Source organism: Desmodus rotundus, chromosome 12 (assembly GCF_022682495.2).
Source record: "Desmodus rotundus isolate HL8 chromosome 12, HLdesRot8A.1, whole genome shotgun sequence".
In the NCBI taxonomy this organism is placed as follows: Eukaryota; Metazoa; Chordata; class Mammalia; order Chiroptera; family Phyllostomidae; genus Desmodus; species Desmodus rotundus.
In genome coordinates this window covers 92,471,654-92,487,628 of record NC_071398.1, presented here as the reverse complement: position 1 = coordinate 92,487,628, position 15,975 = coordinate 92,471,654, and the positions used below count along the sequence as shown (strand labels likewise).

Genomic DNA, 15,975 nt, shown 5'->3' with positions numbered 1-15,975 from the left:
CATTGGTTTGCAAAACCATACAGGTTTCCAGTGTACGACTCAATAAAGCGTGATCTGCACACTGCCTCGTGCACCCACCATCCCAAGCAAAGTCTCTTTCCACCCACATTTCTCTTTCCTTTGCCCTCCTCCCCCTCGACCTGTCCCTCTGGCTATCACCGCACTGTTGTCGGTGTGTGTGTGTGGGGGGGGTTACATGTGTGGGGGGAGGTTGTGTGTGGGGGGGGGGGGTTATGTGTGGGGGGGGGGTACGTGTGTGCGAGTATGTTGTTTGGCTAATCCCTTCACCTTCTTTCATCCGGTGCCCGGCCCCACCCTCCCCTCTGACAGCTGTCAGTCTGTTCCGTATATCCATGCTTCTGTTTCTATTTTCTTCATCAGTTTATTTTGTTATTAGATTCCACATATAAGTAAGATCATATGGTATGTGTCTTACTCTGACTGGCTTATTTCATTTCGCATAGAACAGCGTGTCTTCACCACACAATGCTACAAAATTTTCTAGGTCCGTTAAGAGTTCAGTATACATTTCTCTCTGAAATAATGTTCAGCAGGGTTTTATGAGATAACATTTATAAACAACACTCATTGACAGGTGTTTTTATGCAGAATATTTAAAGTTCCCATGAAGGACAGCAGGAGAACATCTCCAGCGACATCGGGTAACCCAAAGGGTAAACAGGTGCTTTGAAGGAGAGAAATCGCCACCTAGTGAGCACCGGGGGTAGTTACCACCATTTCTTTCTGTTACAGCCACGTGGAAATTCCCATTTTACTGACATAATGATTTTTAGTCATATTTTTATAACATTAGTAATACTTTATAATATTATTCATTTTTTAAAAATTCATAGAGGATTTGCTATATATCTCAGTATTCTTATTTACTTGGCTAATTTTTTTCCTGTAGATACATATTTCTAATTGTATAAGGCAAGTTAATGGAAAATGAAACCAATAATATTATCAAAATATATTCGTATTAGGGAATATCTATGTTATATAAGAAAAGAATCCTTCAGGGTATGTATAGATCACATAATGTTATTACTGTTTGGAAAATAAGCCAGCTGGTCAATTCTATACTGAAAATACATTGGCCCTGTATTTATAGTGCTGCTTCCTCAGGTTTTAAGCAGCATGTCTCAGATAAACGGTTTTGTCCTTTTATTTATCTATTTATAAAGGAGTCTCCATAAAACAAATTCCTCTTAAATTCTTTCTTTATATTCAGCCCAAGTACATCTCTCTTACTTTGACTCACTCGGGATCATCTAGGTGTCACTGTGGTGCAGGTATGGGGGTTAGGTGTGAGGCTATGGGACGAGTGTGTGAGGTTGAGCGCGGTCGGGGAAAATGCCTGAGATGTACCTCTGAGTTCCCAGTGAAGAGGGAGAGAAGCCTGCATCCTAAGTACAGGATCGTACACGCCAGTGTGATAAGCACAATGACAGGGGCCTGTCAAAAGGGCTTGGGAGCAGTGAAGACCTTACCAAAGGGCCGGAGGGCATACAGCACCAAGGACCTTTGAACTGTGCCTTCAGAAGTCTACGTCTAGCCACCTATAGACTCAAAATCCTTTCCAAAGTAGAATGTTGGCTAAAGCTCTTTCCCGTAAGTAGTCTGATTAGATGGTCCACGTAAACTTGTTATATGGCTTCTCAGATGCTACATGATTTCATCATCTGCTCATGCATGGCAACATCGTATATTCCAAGGACATTCTACCTGGCGACCGAAGACAGGGCAGGAAGTGAGGGCCCTCAGGGACGTGGCTGTTACGTGGCAGGCCCCTACACATTCTCATTATCCTTCGCTCCTCCTATAACATGGGGGAGTCTTTCTTTTTAGGATTCAATGGTTCGACTGGTTTGGAAGGACTCGGGAAGGGGATGCTTCCTTGAGTTCTGTTGCTGGGAGAAGACAGGAGATTCAGCATGTCAAACGGCAGAGGTAAAACCACGGTGGAGGGCTTCTCTGTGGACAAGGATTGAAGAGTGTGGAGGTATCGAAGCTGCACAGCAGCTGGAGTGCCTGATAGAATCTCAGCCGCCATCCTCAGGGACTCGGAGGCGGCCTTCTCCCCTTCCGCAGCGATCATCTAGAGAATAGGCGTGGAGAAAAGCAGAATGATTTTTCTTCTTTGTTCTTTGAGAGCCTCAATCACTATTCAGCAAGCACTGAGCATCTACTATGTGGCAGGTGATGTTAAGCATAGAACAGACGGTCTTCGTTTGCAAGGGTCTTGCTCTAGGGGACACAGATCACACTATTAATCATAAATTAGGGCAGAATTTGTTAAGGACCCTGGCAAGTAGAGAGGAGTGTTTGGGGAGTTATTAATTATGACTAGTGGGCCCTGAAAGATCAGTAGGGTTTAGCCACATAGAGAAGAGGTTGGCCGATGTCCCAGGCAAAATCCTGGAATCCTGAAAGGGTGAGTCTCAACTCAGGCAAAATGAATGGGTAAGCATTTCAGAAGAAAAAGCACCAATGTCACCATCTAAATGCCACCTTAAAGTGGGCAAAGAGGACTAGACACAATTCTGCCCCAGCTATCAACTTTCTCTGTGGTTACAGGTTTTCCCCCAACCTACTTTCTCTTCTTTAAAAGAAACCGGCCTCCCCTTCCCACCCACACAAGTCGGGAGCTGCTGGCAGCCACATCTTCGCTCCTCACTGGCATGTCTGAGTAGACGCTATGGGTTGCACAGCCTTCTCTCGACCCTGGTGTTGAGGGAACGGGGCCCTGATCCTGGTTGTCCCTCTAGAGCTGGCGCAAAGCTAGGGGGACAGGTCTGGGTGTCATTAACCTAGAGGTGACAGGGGACTCATATTACCCAGGAAAGCTGCCAGCGTAAAAGAAGAAGGGTGAAGAGTGGTAAGAAGCCTTGAGGGAGAGAGAGCGAAGGCAAGACTCAAGAGGGAGGAGGGGGTCACCATTACCAAGGGCTTCTCACTCAGATGGAGGGTGTGACAGAGAAAGAGATGCTGCGCTACTCAGTTAGGAGCTACTAACCACACTTTAAGACAGCAATTTTAATAGAGTTGGTTGGAGTGGGGGGCACAAGGCAGACCCCTCCCAGATCCTGGATGAAGTGGGGCGGGGTGGGGGCAGTTAGGACGTAAGGAAGCAAAGGGAAACCCTCTGCATGAGCAGGCCGTTGGACTCTTCAGGGCTCCTCAAAGAATAGCCCCGTGGGTGCACGGCCCGCAGGGCGCTGGCTCACCCGCACTCTGGCCTGTCTCTGCGCTTCAGCCTCCACAGCCAGGGAGTGCTGGAGCCCGGCCGGCAGCCTCACGTCCTTACTGGAAGAGAAAGACCGTGGTTAGGTAGCTGTGCAGCACTGCTTTTAGCAGTCAGAGCTCCCACACAGTCTTACCACTTTCCCTGCTGCTGTTTCACGATGCACAGCAAATTCTGATCTAACAGAGAGCCGTCCCTAGGCCCCTGGTCAGACAGTGGGCAGACTGCCTGGAGGGTCAGTGCCTCGAATGCAGATTTTTAGGGTCATGGATGCTATGGTAGAGCTGTGGTTTTCTCTTTCCATGTGAAACACATTTTGTGTTGATGGATTATGTTGATTTTTCTTCCGCTTAGTTTAATCTAAATCCCAGCTATTAGAATTGAATAATAAAAACAGCCTTGAAGAGCCACGCTATTACTAATAAGGGAGGTCATCTATGTTTATGCAAGAGAAGTGACCTTGAAAACAGTAGAACTGACTTAATAAGAACAATACTTAATGTAGTGCATAAAAGATACAAAATGTTATTTTTATCCTGAAAATACATAGATAGAAAACAGTCTGGCAGTTCCTCAGAAAGTTAAATACAGAATTACCATACGACCCAGTAATTCTACTTGTAGGTATCTATCTACCCACGAGAACTGAAAACACGTTCACGTGAAAACTCGCGCATGAGTGAATGTTCATCATACATCAGAGCATTATTCATAGTAGCCCCAGAGTGGCAACAATCCAGGTGCCCATCAGTCAATGGGCGGATAAACAGAACATGGGGCAGTCACACGATGAACTAATGTTCCGCCATGAGAAGGAGTGCGTCCTGATTCACGCTACCGCATGCAGGAACCTTGGAGAAAGAACGGCCACATACTTGCATCTGTATGAAATGGCCGGAATAGGCAAGTCCAGACAGAGAGTAGGGTAGTGGTTAGCAGGGGCTGGGGGGGCGGTGAGGGAAAAACGAGGAGTTCCTGCTTAATGGATGTAGGCTTTCTTTTTGGGGGTGATAAAAATGTTCTAGCATTGGATGGTAGTGATGGATGCACCACTTTGGGAACATACTAAAAACCACTGAAATGTACTTTAAAATGGTTTAAAAGATGAGTTCTTAAAATTTTGCATATCTTTTAAAAATTATTTAAAATTTTTAATTACAGTTGACATATATTATTATGTTAGTTTCAGGTATATACCCCAGTGATCAAGCATTATATACTTATTACATGATCATAAAAGCTGTGTTTTATTTCAAAAACATTTGTTAATCCATAAAGAGAAAGTGTGAAAGTAATTTGCCCAAATGTCGCATTGATTGTGAATGTGTATGAGATGATAGGCATTTTTTTCTATTTTTCCCCCAAATATATGGCTGTAGTCATACCCATGCAATGAAAATAAGTTATCAAAGAAAAAAATTTAAATGAAGCCCGAATATTTCTATTTATCACTTTGTTCTTCCCCGTTCATTTCCTACCCACATTTCTGTTCTCTCCACTTTGAGTCCCCAAATACAGGTCACTGAATCCAAGGCGACCTGTGAAGGAAAGTGTTGAGATGTCAGTGACAACCTCTGGGAGCTCCTGTAAGTGTCCTGCAGGAGGGAAGCAGAGGGGGCCCTGACTGCGGAAGAGAAAGTGAGATGGGGGTGGAAGCGGAGACCCTAGGGTGTGCATTGAAGATGGAGGAAGGGCCGTGAGCTGAGAAAGGCAAGGAAATGGAGTCTCCTTTCAGAACCTCCATTAGGAACCAGCCCTGCTGACTTTGACCTTGACTTTGGCCCAGTGAAACTGATTCTGGACTTCTGGCCTTCAAAGCTGTTAAAGATTAAATTGACTTAGTTTTAAGCCACCACGTTTGCAGCAATTTGTAATAAAAGCAATGGGAAGTAATACAGATGGTGTATTTACTGTTTTAAAATGCATTTATTAGGCCCTGGCCAGTGTGGCTCAGTTGATTGGAACATCCTTCCTATTGGTGACTCCCATTCCCCCTACGTCCCAGTCCCAGGAGGTGGGAGAAAATGAACTGTGGGTTCTGGAAAAAGGGACAAGACATGCAGCTCCCCGTGTGGACTCACATTCTTTTCCTTTGTAATTACATCTGATGATTTCTTAATGACTGGGTAACTAATAAGCTTAGTGCATTGAGAATCCTGAGAAGCCTGACTCATTTGGGAGGTTGGTGAGGAAGGAATGTTGAAAAAGAAGTCACAGAGGAGATGGCATCTTAAAAAACAAATAGGATTTGCCTGTAGGGAAAAGGGAAGTATTTCCTACAGAGGAAACAGCCTAAGAGGAGGTATGGCAGCTGGGAAAACGCTAAGTAGGCTGCAGTATTAGATACACTGGGGGAAGGACAGCAAGAGGTGAGGCCAAGACAGCGGGATCATTTCTTCCCGACCAAAAAACGTCATCAGGCTGCTGTGTGGCAGCCCTGTGTCAGGTACTGAGGACAAAGAAGTGAGTAAAATATGCCCTGTCATTGTGGAGTTCATAGTCTGGGAAGACAAATGGATAAATACATAAAGCATAATTCAATGTAACAAGGCAAGCTGGAATGTCAAGAGTCTGGACTGGATCCTTCACCCTTTAGGAGGGGGGGAAGAACAGGAAGAGAGGATGGGGGTGCAGAGGGGGAGCATACTTGGGTGGTTTTGAAATTCCAGAGCAGCAACTCCCCTGAATGCCTCTTGTTATCACTCTCCCTCTTTTTAGTGTCTCTTATTTCCTGTTTTCTTCCCTTTTCCACCAGGAGGCTAATCACTGTTTTGTCAGTAAAAAGTGGGGCAACTCACAAACATTTGGGTTTTTCATTTTCTCAGATTAGTGTCTGCTCAGGCCCCACCCACACAATCATCATCAATGCCTTCGGTCCTTAGATTCTTCTATTTGGAGGTCCCCCTCTCAGCCAGTTGTGTGTCATAACCCCCCAACTCAGTTCTGTGCCCCATGGCCTCCCTGACAGGCCCTGTCCCTGGTGGTAGCTGCCCCCTGACTGGTCAGTTTCCTGGAATCATGCTTTGTTCTCGCCTCTCTTCTTAACCCCTTTGCCAACCTGTCTGGGTAAGAATCTACTCTGCCCATGGGCGAGATTGCTGAGCTTTCTGCCAGCGGGTTAGATGAAGCTGCTTGTGAGGCAGTTCTGGCTCTTTTCTCCCTCCCCAGATTCCAAATCAGTTGAATCTAGACAGTTGGGAAATTCATCATGTAAGGGTCTCTACATCATTTTATCTGAAAGTCTGATTTGAACTTATCATTATTCCACTTGGTTTTCCCCACTAGACTGTAAGCTCCTGGAAACCATTCCTTATCATCCTTGTTTGTCACCAGCCCCTCCTGTCCCGCCCGCTCCCACCCCCACCTCGCCATCTCCTACTGCCATGGCTTTGTGCTCTGTGGGGCACTTGACGTGGAGCCTGAAGCTGCTGGAGTGGGGCTGAGAGCAAACGCTGAGGCAGTAACTGACTAACCTGCACCAGACTGCTGACTGTGACTGGCTCAGGGTCAGTTTGGTGACCTCTTACCTTTCAGCTCCTTAAAGGGTGGCACCTCCCCCAGGGAATGCCTGGCACACTGAAGATTCAACAAAGGACCAATGAAAAAAACAAAGAAAAGATAAAGAGAGATTTCAACACATTCACTGTTAAATTTATCAAAGTACCTTTACATCTTGGGCGAGGCTCTTCCTCTCTAAAAGAATCTCAGCGAGGGTCCGGTGTGCTAGCAGACGTTTCATGGTGGTTTGCACGAGGAACTGAACAGCCTTGGACACTTGAGCGAGACTGCTTAGCAGAAGGGAGGCGTTTTCTATTCGGTAGTAGCAGATGGCATCTATCTCCATTATAAACATGTCTTTGGTCACAACCTAGGCAGAAAAAAGAAAGCGCGGAGCCTGGTTCTTTGGCTCCTTCCCCGTGCGGGGTTAGAGGAACTAAATGTGTTCAAGCGGAATTTTCTCAGAGTAAGATTATAGCAGGAAAAAAAATAATAAAAGGAATACTTGGTCTTTTATTCAAAATAGATATTTTTGAAGATTATGGGGTTTTTTATTAACTACACTAAAGAACTCACAATTTAAAGGAATCCTGTTGTAAGCCCTTTTGTAAAAAAAAAAAAAAATCAGGAAGAATTTGCTTATATGAAAAAATCAGTTGTTTATCAGGTCTTTTTAAATTGATGCCCCAAAAAAAATGTGCTAAAAGAGAAGCATGGTACACAAGCCTTCAGGTGTTCCACTGGCTGGATGCACCCTAGAGGGCAGGCTGGTGACGCGCCCCCAACCCCACTGCCATGGGGGCATCTTCTCAGCGTTTCCTTGTGTAGGCACTACCACAGACATGCAATGAGGGTTAGGCGGAAGGATGTTATTCACAGTATTGCTTACTGTAATTAGAGATTGGAAACAACAATTTCAACAACAGGAAATTGTAAATTGTGGTACGTGCATTCATACAATGGAAGGCTATGTGCCCTTTTAAAATAAAAGGGTAGAAACATAGCTAACACGTGAAAAGATGATCACAAAATTGCTGGGTGAATAAAGTTATGCTACCAAATAGAACGTATCGCTTGATACGTATTCCTGTCTGTAAACATCACCACACACCTAGGTAAGTCTGAAAGGCTACACTCCAAGATAGCGACACCTATCCATAGGTGGCAGGATTGTAAGTATGTTTAGTTTCTTCCTTTTTTAAGATTTTATTATCTAAAATAAGCCTTTAAAATATATATAATTTCTATTTATAGTTCTATTTAACAAAAGAAAGAATGAGAAAGAACTTCAAACTGAAAGTAGGGGACAATTTAGGGAAAGCATATGCATCTAAATTACTAATAGAAAAATCTAGGTGTTACCTCTTCTTTTAATTTTTTTTTATTGTGGTGAAACACATAACCTCAAATCTACCATTATAACCCCTTTAAGTGCACAGTCATTAGTGCTGAGTCCACACATATTGTTGCGCAACCACTCTCCAGAACTCCTTGCATCTTGTGCAACTGGAACCCATGAAGCAACTACTCTCCGTGCCTCCCCGCGTCCCCTGTACCCACCACTCTGCTCTCGGTCTCTGTGGATTTGACCGCTCTAGCTACCCCGTATAAGCGAAATCATTCAGTATCTGTCTTTTCGTGACTGGCTTATTTCGCTTAGCTTAATGTCCTCAAGGTTCATCCATGACGTAGCACGTGTCTGAATTTCCTTCCTTTTCAAGGCTGAATAATATTCCACGGTAATTGTGCACCACATTTGTTTATCTAATCAGCCATTGATGGATACTTGGGCTGCTTTCAGCTTTTGGCTGTTGTGCCTAATGTTGCTATGAACGTAGGTATATGAATACGTCGTCAAAATTTTGCTTTCAGTTACTTGGGTTGTATACCCAGAAGTGGAATTGCTGGACCAAATGATAATTCTATTTTTAATTTTTTGAGAAATTGCTATAATGTTTTCTATAGTAGCTGCCTCATTTTACATGGCCACTGCCGGTACACAAGGGTTCCAAATCCCTGTTACTTTCTGGTTAGTTTTTTTTTCTCTCTTTGGTAGCCATCCTAATGGGTGTGAGGTGGTATCTCATTGTGGTTTCGATTTGCATTCTCTAATGACTAGTGAGGTTGAACATCTGTTCATGTGTTTGTTAACCATTTGTATATTTTCTTTGGAGAAATGTTATTTAAGTCTGTATTAGCCAGGTCTCTCCAGAGAAACAGAGGTGTGTGTGTGTGTGTGTGTGTGTGTGTGTGTGTGCAGAAAGAGAGAGGAAGAGATTTTAAGGAATTGGCTCATACAACTGTAGAGGCTGACAAGTCCGATATCTTCAAGGTAGGTCAACAGGAGACCCAAGGAAGACTTGGTGCTGTACTGGAGTCCGACAGCAGTCTGTTGGCAGAATCCCTCCTCCTCAAGGGGAGGCTAATCTTTCTCTCGAGGCCTTCAGCCAACTGGGTGAGGCCCAGCCACAGCATGAACTGTTTTACTCGAAATCTACCAATTTGGATATTAATCTTATCTAAAAAATGCTTTCACGGCAACATCCAGATGTTTCTGAGCAAATATCTGGGTACCATAGCTTAGCCAAGTTGATATGTAAAATGAACCATCACAAGTCCATTTTCCCACTTATATTTATTTATTTTGCTTTCTTGTTGAGTTGTAAGATTTCTTTATATGTTTGGGATATTAACCCTTTATCAGACAAGTTATTTGAAAATATTTCTTCCATTCCATAAGTTGTCTGTTCATTTTGTTATGGCCTTTGCTGTATAGGAGTTTTTAATTTTGATGGAGTCCAATCTCTAGTTTCCTTTTCTACTTTCTATTTTCAATAACCATTTTGCCCTGGATCGAAACTAGTAGCATTGACAGCTCAGCCATGTAAAATGTAGAAAGAAAAATCCATCATTCGGCTCACCTCATGAAAGGGTATCTCCAAGGTCTGGAGACGAAGGTCGACCTTGTGGTAGGTATCCAGGCAGGGCAGGAAGAAGAAAAGGCCTAGAAGCGAGCGGGGGAGGAGAGAGTGACAGGTGAATGCCTAGGTGTTACCCCAGCCTGCCTGGCCCTGGCATTTAGCTCTCCGCATCCATCCATCCTCTCTCTGGGTCATTGTGACCTGGTAGGATTTCTTATAACCCATGTTACAAATAACAGATCAGAAAATGAAGATACCATGAATCAAGTCACTTCATGTAATCGGAGGTCCACATTACAAATATGCATGGACTGAAGAAATTGGCTCATCTATAGGGGGTTCTTACCAGGGCCTTTGGCTCTTCCAGGAAGCAGATGTCCTAGTCGGAGTACAATTACTCTCTCATATTCCTGTGCAACCTAAAGATAAATTTAACACTTCTGAATCACCCCAAGAAAGACAAAGAAAGTCTTTAAAAGGCATTTGTGCTAGAGTAATCCCAGGTATCAGGAACCTTTAGTTTTGATAACCAAGAAAAATATATGCTAGGTTTCAATATCTACATTTAGTAAGTGTAGAATTTCAAAAACCAATGAGAAAGCACATTGTCCTTGTTAACTTTTGAGCCCGTGAACAGAATTTTGATTAGAGAGTCATGATTATTTTAAAAAAATAATGCTTCCACTAATGCCTGATATTCCCTAAATCAAAGAAATTGCAGCATGCTCACCAGAGCATGCTCAGCCTTGTATTTTCTGTGACTGCTGCATTGTTAGCTTTCCTTTGTATCAATTATTAGCTATTTAGCAGAAAGAGTGGTTTAATACCACTTCTTATATTTTGTTTCAAACTACGAGAAACATCTCAAAATAATACCTTAATCTTCTACCTTAGGGCACTAGAAATAGAAGAACAAACTAAACCTAAAGCAAACAAAAAGAAGATAATAAAGATGAGAGTGGGAATAAACGCAGTAGAAAATAGAAAACCAATAGAGAAAATCTGAAGAACCAAAAGTCTGTTCTTTGAAAAGGTCAACAAAGCTGACAAATATTTTGCGAGAATGACCAAAAAAAAAAAACAAAAACAAAAACCCAGAGAAGATCAAATTGCTAAAACCCGGAATCGAAGAGGAATGATTTCAGGGACATCACTACTGTCCTTACGGAAAGAAATAAAATACTACAAGAGAAAGTACTATGAACTATATGCCAACAAATTAGGTAACTTAGATGAAATGGCCCCAATCCTACAGATACACAAACTACCAAAACTGACTCGAGAAGAAAAAGAAAAACTGGAAGAACTAGAAGTAAAAGATTAAATTAGTGGTTTGAAATTTTCCCACTCAGGAAAATCCAGGATTAGATGACTTCGCTGGTGAATTCTGCAAAACACTTAAAGAAAAAGTAGTACCAGTTAGTCACAAATTCTCCCCCCAAAAACAGCAGAGGAAGAATCTTCCCAATTCATTCTCTGAGGCCAGTATTGCCCTGATACCATAATAAGCCATACTGAAGATTATACACCATAACCGAGTGGGAGTTATCTTAGGAACACAGAGTTCGTTTAACGTCCACTTGATATAAGACGTAGTATCAATAGAATAAAGGGAAAGTGCCACGTGATCAGCTCAATAGCTGCAGAAGAGGCATTTGACAAAATCCAGCTTCCTTTTATGAAGAAGGCAAAGAGGAAGAAGAGAAGAAGGAGGAGGAGGAGGGAAGAGCAGTCAGCATTGGCTCCAGCAGCATCCATAGTGTCCCAGTCAAGGACACACTCTTGCCGGGCAGCTCCGGACAATGACTAAGAATGGCAGGCACCAGGGCCTGGCCATTTCCACCCATCACGGGACTGCTCTAGGAAGCTGACTTTGCCCTGGAGTTCCTTTTGAGACTGGCCAAGACTTTCTCAGAGCTACCCGTTCCCTCCTTTTCTCGTAGCACTGGGGTCAGACCAGCATCTTCACCTGAGGGCTTTCCCTGCCTGCTCTTGTTCTCTCCCCCCTTAATATTTCACAGACAATGCCGCCCAATAAAGCTCTTGCACTTCTAATTCTGTCTTGGCGTGTGCTTCCTAAACTGACACAGGTGTGCATTTACTTCAGAGACAGGCAAGTGTAACCACCTGTGGGCCAGGGATAATTGTCATTCGTGGTCCATGGAAGCTGCCTGAGAAGTGGACATCATGATCTCTTCTGGGCCGGTCTGCCATATATTATATCAATCCATGTGGTAACTGCTACTACGGTGGACGTGGAAGCAGAGCGACACAAGGGCACAAGCAAGGGAATAACAGTGTGGGGGCATCAAGGAAGGCTCCACGGTTGCAGCCGAGCAAAGTCTGAAAGGAGTGAGTGCTCTCCTGGAAGGTGAGTGGGGAGGGCATTCCATGCAGAGCAGACAGCCCGCGTGGAAACACAGAAGTAAGAGTGGACGGACATGTAGTGGTTATCGAGAGGCTCCAGGGAATGACTGGGCCCTCATGGGATCTCACCTTTATGCAGAACCAGATAGAAAAAGGGAAGGTCACGATGATGAAGAGCAGGGATGTGAGGACAAGAAGCCACTCACAGGCCCCTAATCCAGAAGACTTGGTACCTTAAAAAAAAAAAAAGAAGAAGAATATTGAAACTTCACCATTTTCACTGACTGGCAGCTGCTGGTCCAGTCCTTGGTATTAGGGTGAGAGCAGTTTGTAGACGTTGGTGGGAATAGTAGAGTGAGCTGGACGTGGGGCGGTCAGCTCACAGGGCCAGGGCACCGTCTGTGGGAAGGGCTGGGTGGGCCTGTGGCAGGTGAAATAGCCTGGCTGGCGCAGTGTGGTGCTAAGTGAGGCAGAGGAGCGGATGTTGCGCCTCTTGCTCCCCTCCCCCCGGAGCCACAGAAACCTCGTGGACTAGGGCTCAGCAAGGCCGCCTCATACTCAGTGAAACCTTTTCATCCACTGCCTAGGGTCCTGGGCTCTAGCCACTGGATCGCTGGAGAGACTGAGTGAAGCCCACACAGGTGGCAGTGCTGGGACCTTGACCAGAAACTGGGGGCAGCCCCGTGCAAGGAGGGGCTTTTCCACCGGACTGTCTTACTCTAGAAGTCTGGCTCCTCCACTTCCCAGCTGTAGGTCTTGGGCAAGTTACTTAATTTCTCAGCATTTTTCCTCATCGGTGACAAGGGAAAGATAATACTCAGTAAAACACCTGGGCTTCCTTCCTTGCCTCCCCATCCACTGTGGTCTGAGCACATGCAAGACCTCTTATCTCCGCATTACGGTGGCATTGAACCCAGAACCATTTAACGACTGGGAGTTTCTGACTGATGGAAGGCCATCGATTGGGCAAAACAGCATTAACATGGTCCCTGACTGCACGAACCCTCTTCAAATCATCATCGCTCTCAGCGCTCCTGCACGCACCGCATCGCTGGTAACCAGGACACGTTGCAGTTCCAAAGCCAGCAGAAAGTGATACCACGCAGCTACCCCTTATTCAATTTCCTTTAAGCTTCATCCTATACTTAAGGCGTGATCAATGTTTTTCCTTTCATCCATTTTAAAGAGGATTGGAAGCAGAAACATTTGTTCCTAAGGGTTGCTTCACCTGCAGAAGCCAGAGATACTTTTCCCAGCGATTGCCTGCCTGCGGTCTAACTTCTGTCGCTTTCAGCCAGCAGGGGGCCTGTTTTTGTTGAGTGTGTTCCTTGCTCCAGGCTTTGCGCCCAGCGCTTTCTGATGTTATTTGGATGCCTTACCTCCTGTTAGCCTCACAACGAACTGCCCTGTGAGCCAGGCCTGGTGTGATCCCTAAGAATAAGCACACGGGTGGCAAGTGGCTGAGCTGAGATTTAAACTCAGGTCTGGCTCTTCTCTACTTGCCGCTGCTGCCTCTACTTTTAGAAACGCGATCATCCCGAAGAAACCTTAACATGCTTTTAGGTAGGACTGAGGGGTGGGACCAGGAGGGAAAAATAAGCCGCGTGGTTGCCCAGAGCCACCAGCTCAGGCATGTCTTTACTGAAATTAGGTGCCCGTATACTCTTGCATGGCCGCAGAGACCAGCTGCGTGGTTCCTTCGCCGTGTGGGTTGGTCCCTAGCCTGGACCACACTCCCTCCCACCTCCCACCCTTGCCTAGCCCTCGAGACCAACCGTGGTTAGTTGATGTTACTTGTATTTCTCTGATGCATTTGGTAGTTACCGCTGAGGAGTGGGTCTAGCAGGCTCCAGCCTCGGTGGCTCTGGGCGCGGTGACTCCTTCCACTTTCTCTGACATCCCTTAGGTACCACTTGGAAAGGCCGTTCCCCCTCCCGGGTCCCCAACCTGCCCGCTGTACCTTCCTCCGGCCGCTCGCTCTCCAGCAGCGCCACCACCTCGGTGCCCTCCTCGCAGGAGCCCCGGACTTCATCCACGTCCACCACAGTGGCTGCCGGCGCTCGGGGCTCCGCGGGCCTCCCTGACCTCCCGACGTCGCGCGGCTCCCGCCCCGCATCCCGGCGCCCGCGGCCTCCACTGCCCCGCTCGGCCTTCGCCCTCTTGTTCTCCTTGTGGGGGGACCGGCCGCCTCTCCCGTGGGCCTCTCTGGAGGAGCTCCGAGCCCTCCTCTCCGTCCTCTCCATCCCCAGAGGAGCGCGGTCCCTGCAGGGTCGCCCGCTGGTGCGTCTCTGGGGCACAGTAATGAACCTGGGCGGGGGCGGGGGTGGGACCCGGGGCGGGTCCACGCGCAGGGGCTTTGCTCTGGGTGACAAGCAACAGCTGCTTCTCAGAGGAGTCGTAGAGTGGGTGTGACTTTCAACAGTGAGTTGGCGTGAACGCCCGTGTCCCAGGTCAATGTGATCGACAATGTGTCTCCTGTCGAAGATGCCCCTGAAGTGCGGCGCGGGGGGCTGTGAAGGCCCTGGGCTGCAGTGGGTGGTCCTCCGGGGCTGCAAGGGAGCGCGAGGGAGCAGAACACGCCCCGTATTAGGGTGACTTTAGGGTAAAATTAGACCCTTTCCCCTCAAGCCTGCCCTTCTCCCTCCTCCCCCTAATCTATTTCCTACCCCGGCCCTACGCTCCCTGAGAGTGCTTTAACCCCTAATGGTGTTGGCGTGGCTCCTGGGAGGATTTAGGTTTTAAAACAGGAAAGGAAAATTCTTTTAGACCTCTGCCCTCTCTCACACACTTATTATGCCTTTATTTCTAGTGATTTCTTATTTTTACTAGTGCTTGAGACTGTTCATGGGACGCTTCTTTTTTAAACTTTATTTTTATTGTTGACACTATCACAGAGGTTCCCATTGCCCCTTTTTGCCCGCCTCCACCCAGCACCGCGCCCCTCGCCGGTTCCCTCTGGCCATCACCTCACTGTCGTCTGTGTCTGTGGGTCACGGGTCACGCAGATGCCCTTTGCTAATCCCTTCACCGTCTTTCATCTAGACCCCCCCTCGGAGAGTCATAGAAGCGAAAGATTCCGATTTAACTTGTTTTTAGGGAAGGGACAACTTTGCCCTTCAAGAGGCCCTGCTCCCATGCTTCCCTGAAGAGGCAGGGGTTTTGCTTCTCCAAGGTTCACTGGCGTAGCTGCCTCCTGCAGCACACCCGGGGCTGGGGGTGGGGTGGGGGCGTGGGGAGAGTGGGGGTGCGGGAGAGTGGGGGTGCACTGCCCCACTCTCTGCCCAGGAACTGGAAACAATGAATAGGTTTCTCTTTTACTCCCTGTTCATACTTAGTTTCTCACTGAATGTGAGGTTGGGCTAGGTAACCCTGCATTCTCAAGATTTATGATTCTACTCAAATAGCTCAGATCACATGATGGTAAAAACAACATTCACTTATTTTTATTTGTTAATGTTTGAGTTCATACAGTGATAGCTTCTGCCCACTGCACCCCCACCCCCCGCCCCGCAAAAAATCTTTCTAAAGAATGAGGATCTGAAGTAACGGCCAATGGAAACACCATTCCACTACTTTTCCCATATATTCCAAGTTAGGCCACTGGGAATAAAGGAATTAAAAGGTTAATAATAAAGCAATTTATATAGACTTGGTTTTGACTCTCTAAGCCTGATTATTGCCGGAGGACAAACGTTCCCTCTCCAGGGCTGGCCGCAATGAACAGGCCCTACCTGGAGCAGAACAACGAGAAAAATTCTGAAGCCGCGTTTGGCCCATCGAGGGGAAGGTATCCTGATTATTCAGTATCCACTCAATACTCGCTACTAAACATAGCTACTTTATCATGCTGTAAAGATTTCCCTGTTTGAAAGTGTGAAACTGTTGGTAGCACTTACTTTTTTTCTCTGCCTTTGATTCTGTTACAAATCCATTTGAGTGAGC

At 46.1% G+C, this 15,975-nt stretch overlaps 1 protein-coding gene across 1 annotated transcript; it reads right to left on the bottom strand.

Annotated features, from left to right (window-relative positions):
- Window positions 1–305: 305 nt before the first annotated feature.
- Window positions 306–14,339, bottom strand: NPHS2 (NPHS2 stomatin family member, podocin). The gene is made up of 8 exons (XM_024577991.4): window positions 13,994–14,339; window positions 12,163–12,266; window positions 10,013–10,085; window positions 9,667–9,749; window positions 6,912–7,115; window positions 4,730–4,785; window positions 3,231–3,309; window positions 306–2,101 (listed from the first exon to the last, which is right to left on the bottom strand). Exons 1-8 carry the CDS (start codon window positions 14,274–14,276, stop codon window positions 1,823–1,825), a joined length of 1,161 nt encoding a protein of 386 aa, XP_024433759.2. The 5' UTR covers window positions 14,277–14,339; the 3' UTR covers window positions 306–1,822.
- Between the last annotated feature and the right edge of the window lie 1,636 nt (window positions 14,340–15,975).